General features: G+C 41.5%; 2 protein-coding genes across 2 annotated transcripts; both read left to right on the forward strand.

Moving 5' to 3' along the window:
- The first annotated feature begins 542 nt into the window (after positions 1–542).
- Positions 543–3279, forward strand: LOC142153144 (E3 ubiquitin/ISG15 ligase TRIM25-like). The gene has a single exon (XM_075210464.1). The coding sequence runs from the start codon at positions 551–553 to the stop codon at positions 2105–2107; it is 1557 nt and encodes a 518-aa protein (XP_075066565.1). The 5' UTR covers positions 543–550; the 3' UTR covers positions 2108–3279.
- A 12659-nt stretch (positions 3280–15938) lies between these two features.
- On the forward strand, positions 15939–18583 carry LOC142153141 (E3 ubiquitin/ISG15 ligase TRIM25-like). The gene has a single exon (XM_075210460.1). It carries the CDS (start codon positions 15946–15948, stop codon positions 17512–17514), a length of 1569 nt encoding a protein of 522 aa, XP_075066561.1. The 5' UTR covers positions 15939–15945; the 3' UTR covers positions 17515–18583.
- Positions 18584–19082: the final 499 nt, after the last annotated feature.

The following is a 19082-nucleotide window of genomic DNA, read 5'->3' on the forward strand; positions in this document are numbered from 1 at the left end:
GTAGTTAACCAATTGTTCTTTTAATCTTGCATAATTCTTTAAGGCAATGTTTCTGTCGTTGTTGTGGTACTACAAGTCCCAGTATGCCAAGGCTTGTATTTCTTTCTCTAACAAATACGTGATGCATGCTGCCAAATAAAATGCAGCATAGCCAAAAAAAGCTATACATTTGTAAAGCAAGATGTGTATAATATGTATTTAGGAATTAATTAGTGCCATCATTAATATTTTTTTAATCACAAAATTCCCAATCACAAAATTACTAATGAAATAACTGTATTTCTGATAAAAGTAACATTTGTGTAATTCCTGCAACTTGTGCAAAATTTATAATTTTTAACACTAAATGACCTTGACAGTGTGTAAAGTAAGTCCATTTTTCGGCATGATGCTGCTTTTTGCATTAGCTGTGCCCCTTAGTTTAACTGAGCCTATAGATATTATGTGAGTGACAAGCTCAGCCTCGCCCTGTGTGGCAAATGTGGAACAAACACTCTGGTGTCTGAGTGTCAGAGACTTTGATTTTCATTTCTCTCTTCTGCTGTCAGCGATGTCGTCTGCTGATCTGAGACAGGAGCTGAACTGTTCCATCTGCCAGAACATTTATACGGATCCTGTAAACCAGAAATGTGGACACAACTTCTGCCGGGTCTGTATTGATCATGTGCTGGATACACAGGAGGGGTCTGGAGTTTATACCTGTCCTGAATGCAGAGCAGAGTGTCAGGAGCGTCCTGCACTGCAGAGGAACATAACTCTGTGTAACATAGTGGAGAGTTTCCTGTCTTGTCAAATAAATCATAAGGAGACTGGTATCTTCTGCACTTACTGTATTCACGCTCCTGTACCTGCTGCTAAATCCTGTCTGCATTGTGAAGCTTCTCTGTGTGATAATCACCTGAGAGTACACAGTAAGTCAGCAGAACACGTCTTATCTGATCCCACCACTTCCCTGGGGAACAAGAAATGCTCCGTCCATAAGAAGATCCTGGAGTATTACTGCATTGAGGACGATGTCTGTATCTGTGTGTCCTGCAGTTTGGCTGGAGAACATCGGGGACACAAGGTGGAGATGCTGGATGAGGCCTCTGAGAAGAAGAAGGAGAAGCTGAGAAATGTTCTGCAGGAACTTGCCTCAAAGAGGGAGGAGACCAATAAAAGAGTCCAGAGACTCCAGGAGCGCAGGGGAGAAAATCAGGAAAAAGCAGCTGGTGTAACAGAGAGAGTCACTGCCCTGTTTAGAGACATCAGGAGACAGCTGAAAGACCTACAGAAGAGAGTCCTGAGTGAGATCTCCAGGCAGGAACAGAGCATTTCACTCTCAGTCTCTGAACTGATCCAGCAGCTGGAAATAAAGAAGGACGAGCTGTCCAGGAAGATGCGTCACATTGAGGAGCTGTGTAACATGTCTGATCCAGTGACTGTCTTACAGGAACCAGACACAGGTGACTTGTGTGATACTGAGGACAGAGAGAGACATGATGACCGGGTCCATGGTGTAGGAGATCTGGATGTGGGTCTTATCTCAGGAAAATTACACACATTATCTGATATATTAACAGGTATAAATACAGAGATCTATGTGCAGGGTCTTACAGACATATTACTGGATGTAAACACAGCTGCAAACAATATACATATTTCAGGTGACAGGAAAACTGTATCCGAGTCACATGGAAACCAGAATCGACCAGAAACACCAGAGAGATTTCAGCATCGTCAGGTAATAAGCACCAGGAGATTTTCCTCAGGGCGACATTACTGGGAAGTGGAGGTCAGTAAATTAGGGAGATGGATGGTAGGGATGTGTTATCCCAGTATAGACAGGAGAGGAGATCATTCAGCCATTGGATATAATAACAAGTCCTGGAGTTTGTGTAGAGATAATAATCAATACTTAGTGTTACATGACAATAAAGGCATCTGGTTACCTGACAATATTCCCTGTGATAGAGTGAGGATATATCTGGATTATGAGGCTGGACAGATGTCCTTTTATTCTCTGTGTGACCCGATCAGACACTTACACACCGTCACTGCCACCTTCACTGAGCCCCTTCATGCTGCATTATTGGTGTATAAAGGTTCTATAAAGATTAAAATTTAGTGAGATCCCAAACAGCGCTTCACTTTTATCTATAAAGATGTTTGGGGAGAGTCAGGAACTGTGAGAAATTATCATATTAAGTCTTCCCATCCACTTGTAACTTGTGTACAACATTGCTAGAGAATATATGTAACCTATGGTTAATGCCAAGTAACACAATGTACTATATAATTGACTCATTAGGGGTATATTTACTAAACTGCGGGTTTGAAAAAGTGGAGATGTTGCCTATAGCAACCAATCAGATTCTAGTTATCATTTATTTAGTACATTCTACAAAATGACAGCTAGAATCTGATTGGTTGCTATAGGCAATATCTACACTTTTTCAGACCCGCAGTTTAGTAAATATACCTCTTTGTGTGTAAGCTTTTTAAAAAAATGTATATTTATTTTTTTCCAGTGAAGCTAGTCTTTTAAGACCAAAAATTGGTCTAAGACAGGATATTTCAAGCTGTGTTTTTTCTTTTTAATTTAACAAGTACCGCTGAAAGCAGTGATGGGCAACAAGTGGCCCTTCGAGCCTTCACCTGTGGCCCCCAGCTCGTCCTGCTTTATTGCCAGATGCGTTTGTTATAACTTGTTACACTTGTTTAATATGCCTACTGATATGTTATTACAGATAGGTGTCTCTTTCTTTGATTAAATGTATTGTTTTAACTTACTACTGAAATTAAGGTTTATGTTCGGACCTTTTAAAGGACAGAGAGCTGTCCATGTGTGCCCATCACTGGTCTAATGTCTATGAATGTATTTAAAGTACCCTCTAATCTAGGTACATGTACACCAAGCCACTCATGAAATACAGGTGTTACCGAAATTCTCCTTCTGATTAGTTTTATATATCTTTATATTACTAATAAATAATGTTGAGTTATATTTAACAGGCGAAAGTACTAATCTCACTAAGGAAATTCACATCTATTAAACAAAGGTTCTCCTGTCTTCCTGGGGTGTCGGGAGCTGAGATAGGAGATCTTTTAGGGTCTCTCCCATTTGCTTGTTGTACAAAGAAAATCTTATAGCGTCTTCTCCATGTGTCTGATCATGTGATGTGGTTTCAGCGCACGAACTCACTGATTGGTCCATTTAGTAAGATATCTGTATAATAACTGTTACTTCTGTATCCCCAAATTTCAATGTTATTATGTACAATAAATGACAAATAAACATTTTGGAATGTATTTATTTGTGATATGTGTGAAATGATCTGTTATATATAGAGGGTATAGGCAGGGCCGGTGCTAGGGTCCATGGCGCCCTAGGCATTTTTACAAAATCGCCGCCCCCCCCCCCCCCCCCGCAAAAATCGGCTCCCTCCTCCCGCCTCCCCCCTCACCCCGTCTTTCCTTACCTTGTCTCACCACCGCCGCCTCTCTGCTCCGTCTCCTCCCCTCCACTCACTGACACTAGTAAGTGAAGGGGAGGAGACGGAGCAGAGAGGCGGCGGTGGTGAGCAATAGCCTCTTCCCCCCTCCCCCGTGCATCTGAATGCTGTGCGGCGGCCGTGACAGGTATGGTCAGCGGTCGCCGCACAGTTTTAAAGTCATTTACCATTCTGTGGCGCCCTCCAGAGCCTGGCGCCCTAGGCAAGTGCCTAACCTTGCCTAATGGGAGCGCCGGGCCTGGGTATAGGTGGCACAGTGCCGTTCAGCATCTACAGTACTGGGCAAACGTTTTAGGCAGGTGCGGAAAAATGTGCTCCAAAGTAAGAATGCTTTCACAAATAGACGTGTTAGTAGTTTATTTTTATCAATGAACAAAATGCAAATTGAGTGAACAGAAGAGAAATCAAAATCAAATCAATATTTGGTGTGACCGCCCTGTGCCTTCAAAACGGCATCAATTCTTCTAGACAGAGTGACAATCCCACAACGCAAAAGTGCCAGCTCCTATTTCAAGTGATACTGCGGCCAAATGTAAGTGACCACAGATAAACGACATCATTCTTTTCATCCAAATGAGATCACTTATTGCTTATTTACTTCATCCCTAGTAATTGTACACCTCTATGCCTGCTGCTTCTTCTTAGATGTTACTGAACCTGCACAGGCACTTCTACCTCGGGCATTATTATTATTATTATTATTATTATTATTATCTTTGACTTATAAGGCGCCACAAAGGGTCCGCAGCACCGTACATTACATATACAGAAAACAGAACCAAGACACAACATGATACAAAAATATATACAAACACAGGTGACAGGGTAAAGCAAATCAGATTATATCTGACAGATAGTGAAAGGGATAGTAGAAATCAGCGAGAAGAAGGCCGAAGCTTAAGAAAACAGGCCAAGAGGTACAGAGGGTGAATGAGCAGTAGAAGGAGTACACAAGGAAAGAGGGCCCTGCTCATGAGAGCTTACATCCTATAGATGGCCACTAACATCGTGGATGGCAAGAAGGTGAGTCATGTGACAGGGAGTGATCACATGATCCCTCCACACATGCGCTGTCCAGCTCTGCTCGTTATATATAGAGCAGAGCTGACAGCTGCGATAGATTTCAGATATGTTAATGTGCGCCAGCTTCAGATGGCGCCAGCTTCAGATGGCGTACATTAACATGTAGAAAAAGAGAAATATTTCACTGGCCACACTTTGAAACACAGCGTTACTGAGCGCTCCCCATAGACTGTTATGGGCAGTGCTCAGTAAAAACGCTAATAGATACAAAGCAGCAGATATCTGAGATATTTGCTGCAATGCTACAATAATACATAGTGATTTACCGGTAAATCCCAGAAAACAATAGTTTTCGGGGATTTAACAGGGGGGGGGGGATAACTTTTATAAATAAGCCCCTTAGTCTCTTCTTGTCCACAAAGTAGTAATACACCTATAGCAGATTTCTAGAAATGAAGTTTCACTTCTCCTGTGGTAACTGTGCCACAAACTAGTTGACAACAGCCATCTCTGGTGCATTTCATGATAACGTCAATGAAACTGTTAGCCACAATCCTACTTCCTCTGTTGAAATATACTGGGTACACATTGATGCAAATGAGCAGATCACACAATTCATGCCCAGTTGGACAGATACTGCAAGAATGTGCACACTTCCACAATCAAGTTTTGTCGCACCAAAACACATCGTATTGTTTGATTTGGTTTTCAAAACTTCTTAAAAATCAGGATCAAATGTGGAAGTGTGCATGCACTCACAACCAGCAGTGTAGGCAGATATATGTACAGTGAACAGAGTCATAATCTTTTCAGCAGATGGTTATAAGAGATGAAGATCACAGATCTGAAGATACATTGTGTAGGTGTGTACGCATGAATCAGCATGATCTTCCGGACGTTCAGTCACTGGAACTGCATGTGAAGTATGATTGCATAGGTGTGTACCCAGCTTAACTCCTAATCATCTGTAGATGCACAGATCTTATTCTCTGTCAGAGTAAATAGTCAGTAGGTCAGTGGTTGTTTTTAGCTGCCATTGTATCATTTACATGGATAATCAAGAACTAGTTTATATTTTGTGGTGTTTTAGGGATCCCCATCTTATAGTGAAAAATAGATATCCTTCGTTGGTTTCCACTATAACAGGTAAACAAAGAGAGTGGGATCTGTGTATCTTACTGAATATCAGCCCCATGGTGGATTGTTCAGTGTGGGACTTGCAGAGCCGTAACTAGACCTTTTTTTGCCCTGAGCGAGAGATACCACTGCCCCCCTCCTCCCCAAAAGAAAAATCTGGTAGACAGCAGCTCAGTTCATACAGCATCATTGTCTAAGCCAGTGGTTCCCAAACTTTTGCAGTTCGCGGCACCCTTAGAGTCTCCATACGTTTTTCAAGGCACCCCTCCAAAATAATTACTGAGCAGCCTCATTTTATAAATAGTTGGGTCAAGAAAACGTAATAAGTATTTAGGTCAGGACAGAAATACTTATTTAACAAAAATAATACACATAAATCCAAGGGAAAAGAATATTTTTATATATTTTTTTCAATTATATTTCTGCCAAAGAATAATTTACAGCTAACTCACACTGTGCCCTCCTTCATCCACACACTGTGCCCTCCTTCATCCACACACTGTGCCCCTTCATCCACACACTGTGCCCTCCTTCATCTCCACACTCTCTGTGCCCTCCTTCATCTCCACACACTCTGTGCCCCCCTTCATCTCCACATACACTGTGCCCTCCTTCATCTCCACACACTCTATGCCCTCCTTCATCCACACACTGTGCCTCCTTCATCCACACACTCTGTGCCCTCCTTCATCTCCACACACTCTGTGCCTTCCTTAATCTCCACGCACACTGTGCCCTCCTTCATCTCCACACACTCTGCGCCCTCCTTCATCTCCACACACTCTGCGCCCTCCTTCATCTCCACACACTCTGTGCCCTCCTCCATATCCACACATGCTGTGCCCCTGCATTCACTCACTCTGCCCCCTCTGCATCCACTCACTCTGCTCCCTCTGCATCCCCTCACTCTGCCCCCTGTGCATCCCCTCACTCTGCCCCCTGTGCATCCACTCACTCTGCCCCCTATGCATCCCTTCATTCTGCCCCCTCTGCATCCCCTCATTCTGCCCCCTCTGCATCCACTCACTCTGCCCCCTCTGCATCCTTACTCTGTCCCCTCTGCATCCTGATGCTCCCCCACTTTTCCTCCTGTCATCCGCTCCCCCTCTCCTCCGCTCCCCCTCGTCAGCCGCTCCACCTCTACTCCTGTCATCTGCTGCCTCTCTCCCCCTCGTCAGCCGCTCAACCTCTACCCCTGTCATCCGCTCCCCCTCGTCAGCCGCTCCACCTCTACCCCTCTCCTCCGCTCCCCCTCTCCTCCTGTCACCCGCTCCCCTGTCATCCGCTCCCCCTCTCCTCCACTCCCCCTCTCCTCCTCCTGTCATCCGCTCCCTCTCTCCTCCGCTCTTTGAACTTACCTTGGGTCTCTTTTCAGCTTCCCTCCTTGCTGGCTCCTCTTCACATCCTCAGTGTAGCGATGCTGCAGGAGGTGCGTTGCAGTCTGCGTCCAGGGGGCGGGAAGGTGCTGCTCTTTGGCAGCATCACAAAAATTCCAGGAGGGGTGTGATTGGGGCAAATGGTAGGCAGACGTGGCGCCCCCTAGGCCTTGCGCCCTGGGCGGTCACACCGGCCGCACCGCCCTTGTTACGGCCCTGGGGACTTGGGCCTCTATAAGGGGGAGTACAGTGTGCCAACCTTCTCCAGAGGCTGCCAGACCTGCTCTGAAAAGTCCTTGCCACTTCCTGACCACCCCGTAGATGTGGGGGCTATAAGGATGAAGAAGATTGGGCAACTCAGTGACCCCATTTAATAGACCAGGGTTCCTAAGACTAAAAAAGATACAGGCACACAAATAAATTTTAATTCAATAAACACTCCCTGTATCAAGTATAAAATAAAATATTTATTCATCATCTGGCGTAGTACAATGGGATATTTAACTATACAGTTGTCCCATATTTTGGGTGAAATCTCTCTGTCTAGGGGCCAGTGCCGTAACTAGACATTTAGTACCCTGGGCGAGACAGGGCACCGGTGCCCACCATCTAAGTGGGAGTGACATTTGACAAGTGGGTGTGGCCAACCTAATGTCCAAGAATAATCAATAATTTGCGATTAAACATATTTACTGGAAAATCTATTGACAGATAAGTATTTTCTTATATTTACCTTTTGTATCATATTACGCTTTGCATTGTTATTACTCTTTTATATTATATTCTGTATATCAAATAAAATATATATTAGGCAACCTGAGTGTCATTAATCCACCGCACCCCAAACCCACAGTTTCCAATTGGGATCAGTTACTTAGAACGTGCTTAGTGGACCCTCTATGTGCACATATCTTATTTTGAATGCTGAGTGTGCAGTGAGAGTTTGGATCAAGCAGATTTTGGTAATGTTAAATAGTATTAAGTGTAATTCCCGATGTTGGAATGACCAGAAAGACACTTAAAATTTGTATCACTAGATAATGCACAAATATAGCTTCATAGCTCCATCTGCTGGACAAGCTTCATATTGAACCAATAACTATTCTGCAGGATTTATGGGAGGACTATACTATTTCTGTTAACCATCACCAAACATGCCGTTTAGGTGGCGTATTACTTATTAGTCCAGGAGGCAGGTGCAGCAATATCACAAATAAAGAGAAAATAAAATTACTTTTCTTGGAGGTACTACAAAGGCATTTTTGACGTCCTCATATGAAAGGATTCATAGCTTAATCCACTGAACACTAAATCATTCTCATTTGTAAAATATAACTGTAACCCCCTGTCACTCAGGGCCATCTTAACAACATTATGGGCCCCCGGGCAACGCAGTGCACCGGGGCCCCTAGATATAGATATAGATATATAGATGTATACAGATACAGATATAGATATAGATATATAGAGATAGAGATAGATAGATGTACTTGCTCAGTGACCCTTGAAGGTTTTTTTTTGCAGTTTTTTTTCTTTTGCAGGATTATTTATTCTCATTAAGAGCCGTGCCTATGGGGCCCCCTTGCCCGTGGGGTCCCCGGGCAGCTGCCCATCGTGCCCAATGGAAAAGATGGCCCTGCTGTCACTGTGTGTAGTGTGGGGTGCAACGGGTACACAGTGCACCTCCTCCTCAAGCCCTGGCTAGCTGATGGACATGGGTGTAAATGACCAGGGGGTCCCTGCACATGCAGGTGTTTCTCTGTAGTTAGTGGGACACAGGTGATGTCACTTTGTGGTGCAGTGCAATAAAAAGTCACAATAATTTGGGCGCCAGACCATCTCTATGACAAACTGAACTCTTTATTTACACTCCTCTTCCTCCAGCACAATAATCATAATGGTGGCAGCAATACAGAAATATATATACCAGAGTTTCACATATGTCCCAGCACTCCTGACTTTTAAGACATCTAGCACCACAGTGTGTACACAAAGAATTCAGTCTTTGCCCGCACCTTACATTGGGCACAACACTCACCAAAAAGTGACATTGTCTCTACTAGAATCACAACATTTCACACACTCTGCTGCTCTCTCCTATCTGTTCTTCTCACTTTCACCACCTGTGACTGCTGCTTTCTTTAGTTGCGGCTTTTTCGGATCCTGGAATGTTGAAGGACCTATTTGGAAAAAAAAAATGGCTACATTTAGAAAATTACAGCCAGCCCCGGCGTTAAATCAATAGCACCCACGATTAATAATTAAGCCTTCCTCCAGCCCCAACATTAAAATAATAGTATTCACATTTAATAAATTCCTGCAAACGACAATACCTATTTTCCGCAATCATTATTACTGCCATTAAATAACTCATAGTCACATTTAATAAATAGACCTCATTCTCCCTAAACTCACCCCTATATTCAATAGATCCCAAACCACGACATCTTAAATTAATAGTCCCCACTATTAAATTGCCCCACCATCACCCTACAAACAAAATAGCGCCCATTAATTAGTGCTTCTCTCCCCTTTTTTTTTTTAAAAAAAAAATAGTGCTTCTCTCCCCCTTTTTTTTTTAATTACCGTATATACTCGTGTATAAGCCGAGTTTTTCAGCATACTTTTGTATGCTGAAAAAGGGCACTCGGCTTATACACGGGTGAACTTACCTGGTGTCCGGTCCGTCGGCTGTCAACTTCTGCATATGTGTTCCAACAACAGGAAGTTCGGCATTTGGAACGCAAACTTGCGTTCCAAATGCCGAACTTCCTGTTGTTGGGACGCATATGCGTTCCACTGCCGGGTAAGTGAAAAAATCTCTCTCTCTCTCTCTCTCTCTCTCTCTCTTAACCAAACTCATTTCATCCAGCGACACCACTTCAGTGCTCCAGTGACTTTTACAGAGGAGACCCAGTGCATCCATACGTATCTACGCAAGAGGAAAGGCACAAGTAACTGATCTATATATCTCAAATCAATCAGATTTTTAAGTTACAAGAAACTGAGCCAATGCAATGACTGGCAGGAATTTGGGTGTGCATAATCTCCCATTTATACATACTAAAAGGCGCTCATCTATACAGGACCATTTAAGACGGGAGCCATAGTTTCTCCAGTAGCATTAGTTGCATTTGCTGTAGAACTGTTTGTGTGTAAAATTTATATATATTTTGTTTTGTTGTTTTTTGTTAAATACCAAAACATCAAAGAAGTACATAATGAACAAACAATACAGCCATCATGTTCATACATTTATATCCCTACCCCTTATATACCCCTTTATTTAGGTTAGGTTGTACCCAATGCCAATGATTTTATAATCATTTATGAATGTTCCTTGTCATCTACTGTTATTTATGGTTTAGCTAAAAATGATTTCATAGATTGAACCTATCATTTTTATTTAGGTTTTTAAATTAGCGCTCTTTTCCACCCTAGGCTTATACTCGAGTCAATAAGTTTTCCCAGTTTTATGTAGTAAAATTAGGTGCCTCGGCTTATATTCGGGTCGACTTATACTCGAGTATATACGGTAGTGCTTCTCTCCCCTTTTTTTTTTTTTAATTAGTGCTTCTCTCCCCTTTTTTTTTTAGCGTTTCTCTCCCCTTTTTTTTTTTTAGTGTTTCTCTCCCCTTTTTTTTTAAATTAGTGTCTCTCCCCCCTTTTTTTTTTAATTAGTGTTTCTCTCCCCTTTTTTTTAGTGTTTATCTCCCCTTTTCTTTTTTAGTGTTTCTCTCCCTTTTTTTTAATTAGTGTTTCTCTCCCCTTTTTTTTTTAGTGTTTCTCTCCCCTTTTTTCTAATTAGTGTTTCTCTCCCATATTTTTTTTTAATTAGTGTTTCTCTCCCCCTTTTTTTTTTTAGTGTTTCTCTCCCCTTTTTTTTTTTAGTGTTTCTCTCCCCTTTTTTTTTTAGTGTTTCTCTCCCCTTTTTTCTAATTAGTGTTTCTCTCCCATTTTTTTTTAATTAGTGTCTCTCTCACCCTTTTTTTTTAGTGTTTTTCTCCCTTTTTTTTAATTAGTGTTTCTCTCCCCTTTTTTTTTTTTTACTCTCTGCCTCTCTCCCCTGTTTTTTTTTACTTGCTCTTCTTTATAGCACTGTCCCTTTCTGTTTCCCTCCCCTTGCCTCTCCGCTTCTTTACTTACCTTCTTTCTTTTCTTCTCTTCTTTCTTCTGTCTTCTCTGCTTACTTCTGGTCTTGTCTGGCGCTCCTCACTGACTGCCGGGCGTGACTTGATGAGGTCACGCCCGGCAGTCAGTGTGAATGAAGAAGAGAGGAAGGAGGGACGCAGCGCCGATCACGTGAGTATGAATCATTTTTATTTTTTTCTCTCCAGCTCCCCTCACCAACGACGGACCCTCCCCCCCCTTCCCCCCGCGAAAAAAATAAATAAAAAAAAATCACCAAATAGAAAAAAAAAATAAAAAAATAATAATTACAAATTAGGACGCGAGGGCCCGGCCTGGGCCCCCTGGCAAGCCCGGGCCCGGGTAAAATGTACCCGCTCCCCCCCCCCTCTCGGCGGCCCTGCTCCTGGTCACTGTAGTTCCACAACTACTCACAGTTCAGCCTCTGTTTCCAGTACACACATGTAGGAATCACAGGATGACTTACCTCCAGCACACACTTATAGCTCTGACCCTTATTCTGTGTAGCTCACAGCTCTCTGTGACATGCAGGGGTAAAATCCCTGCGGCTATAACACTCTTCACTAGTGTTCTCTCTGCCCCTCTCTGGGTTTACCACAACTCCACAACTGCCTCCCTCTGCTACGAACCTCTCTCCAGGGGTCTCTGCTCTGGGGACTCTCTCCCTATTCAGGGCACACATTCCTTGCCCTGGCGCAGTCACCACGCTCCCACTCCCAGGCAATGCCGGGGGAGCCTGGGAGGTCCCCAGCTTCTCACATCATCTCTCTCCTCTCTCTGTCTCTCTCTCCTCTCTCAGTCTCTCCCCCCTCTCTCTTTCCTCTCTCTATCCCTCTCTCTGTCCCTCCTACTTTCTCCTCCTTCTCTTTTATCCACCCTTTTTTACAGCCGCTCCTTTTTCCCACTAGCAGACTGGGCTGGGTTGTCACCATTGCAACCCATCTAAGTCACTGGGTACATGGTTCCTTAAAAGGCCACTAGGAGGCGTTACATAAGAAATTCTGCACCACCAAGTTCCTTGTGTGTGCGAAGCATGGTACATGTTAAATTCATAGCTGTAATGGTTTTAGTGATCTGCTGTGCAACAGGATGCTGACTATCATACTTAGTTCCTCTTTCAAATGCTTGCCTCACAGACAATTGTGTAAAATACTTACTCTTATTATTTTTTCATCTTATACCCTGGCATGATAATGCACTTATCATGGGTATCTGCTGGTGGTAACACTGGTGGCTGCCTTACTTCAACACAATCATCATCATCATCATCATCATCCTCCTCATTATCTCATCCTTGTACGACACATTCATTTTCAGATCCACAATTATCCCTCTCATCCTCTTGCACATTTGCAGCTTCTATAGTAGCATCCTCAATTTCTATGGGTAAATCATAATCAACACTAATACTACTACTATCCATCCTCACAATTCAAAATGGTTGAGGACTTTTTCGAAGGAGGCTGCTCTATTATTACAGTGTCTGAATCTGAAACCTCAGACTCACATATAGCACTCATGGATACCCTCCTTAGACTCTCCTCAGGATTCTGTGATTGCCCAAGTTGTTCTTCAAACTCAGTGCTATATTCAGGCACTGATTTTGCTGTTTTGGAGGTGTCAGTAACAGACATACACTCTGAACGACAAGGTGGTGTATGTGAAGTTGAGGAAGATGCGCAACCACGTTGGGCACTCTGTTTTGGAATGGCCATTCTAGTGCAAAAAATGGATATAGTCTGAGCCATGTCTTGCCACTGCTATTTTCCTTATTTTGGACAAATCACCACATTCGTCAGAAAATTCCCTCTTAATCCTCCTCCTTACATCAAGAGCTGATGTTTTCTATGAAATTGAATTTGACAAACAGTATTTAGATTTTGAAAACACTTTTGTCAACTTTCTTCCCACATTACCTTTTTCATTAGTAAAGATAGTAACTATAGTACTACTGCCAGTGCCAGTACTGGGCTGCTCTTGATCAGTACAGTGATCCATGGTTGCAAAGAGGAGTAATGCTACTCAAACAGATTGGAGCTACTGGTAGATACCTGCCACCACACCAGGGGAACGCCCAATGAGACAGGGAAAGGAAGGAATATTATCCTACAATTCTTGTGATACTGCTCCACAAACAAACAAGTTTTATATTTTATCGGAGGGTTGTGCTGCTCTGAGTCAAAGACAAGAACACCCTGTTTACTTTTTTGGGGTAACACCCTTTTTTTTAAAAATAGATTTCTTTCAAAATTGACAAGAATTGAAAAATAGAAAAGATTAGAATATATAGAGTTTTTTGGGTGTGTGCAGCTATGCGTTATTCTCACAAACACTCTTTTTTGTTAATATGGATGTCACTGAATGACCCTTTCAAAATTGACACGTATTGAAAAATAGAAAAGTTTAGAATATAATAATATATAGCCTTTTTTGGGGAGTGCAACTACTGCTGAATCTCACACACAAACACCCAGTTTTTTTTCAATATTTTTTTTAGTTGTCACTGCCCCTCACTGGAAAAACTATCAATTTTGAAAGAAAGTTTTTTGGATTTTGCTGCTAATAGTCTGACAGCAAAAGCACACTGTTTTTCTTCAAGAAATAAATATACTAGTTAGTTCAGAATTATATCTATCTAACTCAGTCTGTATATACTGTCTAGTACTATTATATATATGCAAAGCAATGCATTAACAACAACCAGTAGCCACTAGTCCATGTAAAGTCTATTTAAGATTGAAATTAAAAGCAATTAATCAGCAAACTATTGTAGCAGACTACAGGATTCTATTGCTTTCCTATGTCCCTGGTTCACTGTGAACGCTATTTTATGAGCAGAGCACCGCAGCTAACCCCCTCCCTACAAGCTGTCTGTCCTAAAATGGCACTTTAGAAAATAATGGAGGACTATATATACAAAAGATGGCCATCTAAAACGCACAAGAGTTTTGATAAAAATAAATTATGGAAATAACATTTCACCACGCTTTGAGATCCGAGTTTTGTGGGAGAAACAGAGCCATGACTTGGCTTCACTCGGACTCCCGACGTCGGATTTCAAGTAATCCAAACCGCTCACCTTATATTATCAGTATTTATTTATACGTGATAAATCTGTTTATATAATATATGATTGGACTAGAAGTAATTTTTGCCATTTAGTTTTATGAGCCGACCAATTGCAAATCTGATATAATATATCTGCAGACACATAGGTGTGGCATATAAGATACCGTATTTCCCCAAGTATAAGACGCACCCATGTATAAGACGCACCTTAATTTTGGGGCCCAAAATGAAAAAAAAGATGTATTACATAAAGACTGACAGCTCCGAGACTGTGGGAGATGCCTGAAGGATCTTAAGGTCCTTTTGCCAATCAACGGGGACAGGCTGTTCCAAACAGCCAGCGGTGACAAGCTGTTCAACACAGTTAGCGGGGACACGCTGTTCCGATTAGCGGGGACTCCTCTCTTACACCAGGTGCCGACTTCTTCATTGAGGTAAGTAGCGCTTGCAGTGTATAAGACGCACCTTTTTTTTACACCCAAAATTTGGGGAAAAAGGTGCGTCTTATACATGGGGAAATACAGTATATCTATAGAGATATATATTAATACTTATATGTTAAATAGATATTATAAATATATATATATCTATAAAGAAAGATTCCGATCCACAACTCAGAAGCCGGTGGTGATGCTTGGACAACACAGGGGGTGCAGTATGGTTCAGCCCTGTGGAGGTGCATCATCATCTACTGCTGTTGTATGCTGTACACTTCTCTACCACCAGGGGGCAGGAGATAGATATTACCCAGGACCTGCGCCCCCTAGTGGTAGCACTACCCTATGAGGGGGAGATGGGTAGTGTTGGTGCTGTGACACACCAAGATAATAATGTTTACAACTAATTTTTTTAAATTTATTTTGACAGATTTTCCCCCCAAAAAAACTGCTGAAAATAAGAGTATATAACACTTTTATTCCTGACATGGGAAACACAAGTGAGCAAGTGTTCATATGTAAGAAAACAACAATTTCTTTTTATGTAAACCTACAGTACATTGCTTATTCATCAAATATTACTTAGTAATGTAGTCAATATATTTTACAAATAGTTCTTTTAAAACTGCATTATTTTAGGCAACCTGTGTGTCTGTAGCTGTTGTAGAACTAAAAGTCCCAGTATGCTGAGGCTTGTGTTTCTATAACATACAAGTGACCAATGTAGAATAACATGACAGTATAGTAGTATTTTATAGTGATAGTAGTAGTAGTAGTACATATTAAGGAATACTGATGTTATGTCTTCCGGTTACACAGCCACGTAAATTTAATACAGTTATTAGATGATAAGCAAATAAACTAATAAGAGTAATTTATGTCTTTGGCAATATGTTTTAATCACAAAACCATAACAAACTAAATAACTATATTTTTATAATGTGATGTGAGTTCTCTGTACAGCGCTGCGGAATTAGTGACGCTATATAAATAAATGGTGATGATGATAATGTAACTTTTATGTAATTCCTGCAAAATTAACATTTTCAATCTTATTAAATGACCTTTACAGTTTGTATAATAAGTTTATTTATCTGCATGATAACAAATAATATATTAGCTGTGTCCCTTAGTATAACTGAGCCTATAGATATAATCTAAGTGACAAGCTCAGCCTCGCCCTGTGTGGGGAATGTGAAACACACCCACTGGTTTCTAAATGTCAAAGTCCACTTTCCCGTCTCTCTTCTGCTGTCAGCGATGGCGTCTACTGATCTGAGACCGGAGCTGGACTGTTCCATCTGCCTGAACATTTATACAGATCCTGTAACAGTGAGATGTGGACATAACTTCTGCCGGGTCTGTATTGATCGTGTGCTGGATACACAGGAGGGTTCTGGAGTTTATACCTGTCCTGAATGCAGAGCAGAGTGTCAGGAGCGTCCTGCATGGATACGTAACATAACTCTGTGTAACATAGTGGGGAGATTACTGTCTACTCGGCCAGATCAGGAGCAGACTGGGAACTTCTGCACTTACTGTATTCACTCTCCTGTACCTGCTGCTAAGTCATGTCTGCATTGTGAGGCTTCTCTGTGTGATAATCACCTGAGAGTACACAGCAAGTCAGCAGAACACGTCTTATCTGATCCCACCACTTCCCTGGGGCACAGGAAATGCTCCGTCCATAAGAAGATCCTGGAGTATTACTGCACTGAGGACGCTGCCTGTATCTGTGTGTCCTGCTGTCTGATCGGGGAACACAGAGGACATCAAATGGAGTCACTGGATGAGGCCTCTGAGAAGAAGAAGGAGAAACTGAGAAATGTTCTGCAGAAACTGAACACAAAGAAAGAGGAGACTGAGAAAAGAGCCCAGAGTCTGCCTGAACACAAGAAACAAGATCAGGAAAAGGCAGCAAGTATAACAGAAAGAGTCACTGCCCTGTTTAGAGACATCAGGAGACATCTGGAAGACCTAGAGAAGAGAGTCCTGAGTGAGATCTCCAGGCAGGAAAAGAGCGTTTCACTCTCAGTCTCTGATCTGATCCAGCAACTGGAAATAAAGAAGGACGAGCTGTCCAGGAAGATGCGTCACATTGAGGAGCTGTGTAACATGTCTGATCCAGTGACTGTCTTACAGGAACCAGACACAGGTGACTTGTGTGATACTGAGGACAGTGAGACACATGATGACCAGGTCCATGGTGTAGGAGATCTGGATGTGGGTCTCATCTCAGGGACATTACACACATTATCTGATATAATAACAGGTATAAATGTATTCTTCTACATGCAGGAACCTAATGACATATTACTGGATGTAAACACAGCTGCTAATAATATACATATATCAGATGACATGAAAACTGCATCCAGGTCACCAATTCAGAATCGCCCAGTAACACCAGAGAGATTCCAGTATAATCAGGTAATAAGCACCAGGAGCTTTTCCTCAGGGCAACATTACTGGGAGGTAGAGATCAGTAAATCAGGGGATTGGAGGGTAGGGATGTGTTATCCAAGTATAGACAGGAGAGGACGTCAGTCGTACATTGGAAATAATATCAAGTCTTGGTGTTTGTGGAGGTGGAATAATAATCAATATTCACTGAGACATAACAGTAAAGTGATCCGGTTACCTGACAATATTCCCTATGATAGAGTGGGGATATATCTGGATTATGAGGCTGGACAGCTGTCCTTTTATTCTCTGTGTGACCCGATCAGACACTTACACACCGTCACTGCCACCTTCACTGAGCCCCTTCATGCTGCAATATGTGTAGATGGAGGTTGTATAAAGATATTTGGGGGAGTCAGGAGCTAGGAGAAATGATTATAAAAAATCTGCCAAGAGACTGGTGACATCGCATAAAGGGGCATTTGGTTGGTGGAACATTTAGCCAATTGAAGTGGGTGGAGCTACAGCTGAGCCCCTCCCCCTGTGTAACCAGATGACCAGTGTGTCTGGATTTGTTCCCTTGTTGGTGTGTTAGAAACTTTCATTATAAATATACATGTATGTGGGCGTTCCCCATCTCTGATCCACTGATAGCTGTGATTGGCTGCAATGACTGTTAACCAGTGTATATACTATTACCGTAGTCAGTGCTACACTTCCTCCTGTTGGCTGTGATATATGCAGGGGGTGAATGGGGTGTTGTCTCTGTATAGCTTTGCTGTCTAAAAAATTGCAGTTTAAGACTGTGTCTTAAATAATACAAGATGGGTTGAACTACAACTCCCAGCATGTATCTTTGTTTACCTTTATTAGCTTAATATTGGTCAGAATCAATAAGCATAATTATTATTATTTATATTAGAAACATGCCTGTTATTCAGTGCTCCCTCTTTATACCATCACCCTTAATTAACAATAGGTGCTTTCTTAGCATAGGAAAGCTTTAAAATGTATTAACACATCTAGCAATACTGAGATATGCTGGATCGGGACAAAATAAGCCCCACCTCTCATATGTCAAAACTCCTCCCATATCGTCTCCCCCATCTAATTTTGTGTGAAACTCCACCCATTTGACGTAAGGTCCGCCTCTTCTAAGGTCCACGATTTGCGGCAGTTTGGATGTATCAATAACATTATAAGTCATCCTCACTATGACACCAATGTTTCATTGTACATATAGCAGTAAGAGGATATTATGTACACTGTGTTGTATGAAGTCAGTATATACATGATCAGTGTAGGTAAACTTTACCTTAGCAATAAATGAATATTTGCGTAGACTCAAAGTACCAATAGCACAGTGTTGTAAGGAGAATGACGCATCTGAATGTGGGCCCCGAATTTTCTTTTCCCCGCACTATAGATGGTTCCTGTATCTGAAATATTAATAGAAAATGTATGTAAACCAGCAATTTATAACAAATAACACAATGTTTTATATAATTAACTATCAGGTTCTAAGGTTTTTAAAATACATATTTTTTTTAATGTCTTTAAATGCCATAAGTCATTCTAGTGAAGCATTACTCAATCCCTTTATTTATTTATTTTTATAATTTTTTATTTTCAGTGGTCAATCAAGAAAATACATACAGCAAAACGATAACACTGTGTAATCCCTTTATTTTTTATTGCACGTTTGAATGTAAATGTTTACCAAGTATCCCCTGTGTGTTTGTTTATATTATTGTGTCCCTCTATTGTGTTCAGATTTATTCAAATCACCCCTTAATCTGGGAACATTTATACCAATCCATTCTTTATGAAAATATATGGTTTAATGGTACCCTTTTCTGATTTGTTTTACATATGTTTTATTACTAATAAATGAAATGTTCTATATGACAATCTTAATTTGCCCTTGAATCTATCTGAGATACCCCTGTAATAAATAATAATGAGAAATTAAATATAAATATTGTTACATTTTA

This window comes from Mixophyes fleayi, chromosome 4 (assembly GCF_038048845.1).
Source record: "Mixophyes fleayi isolate aMixFle1 chromosome 4, aMixFle1.hap1, whole genome shotgun sequence".
Taxonomy (NCBI): domain Eukaryota; kingdom Metazoa; phylum Chordata; class Amphibia; order Anura; family Limnodynastidae; genus Mixophyes; species Mixophyes fleayi.

Bases quoted from the DNA above. Each gene is read 5' to 3' on its own strand.
- LOC142153144 (XM_075210464.1), top strand. From the start codon at position 551: ATGTCGTCTGCTGATCTGAGACAGGAGCTGAACTGTTCCATCTGCCAG.
- LOC142153141 (XM_075210460.1), top strand. From the start codon at position 15,946: ATGGCGTCTACTGATCTGAGACCGGAGCTGGACTGTTCCATCTGCCTG.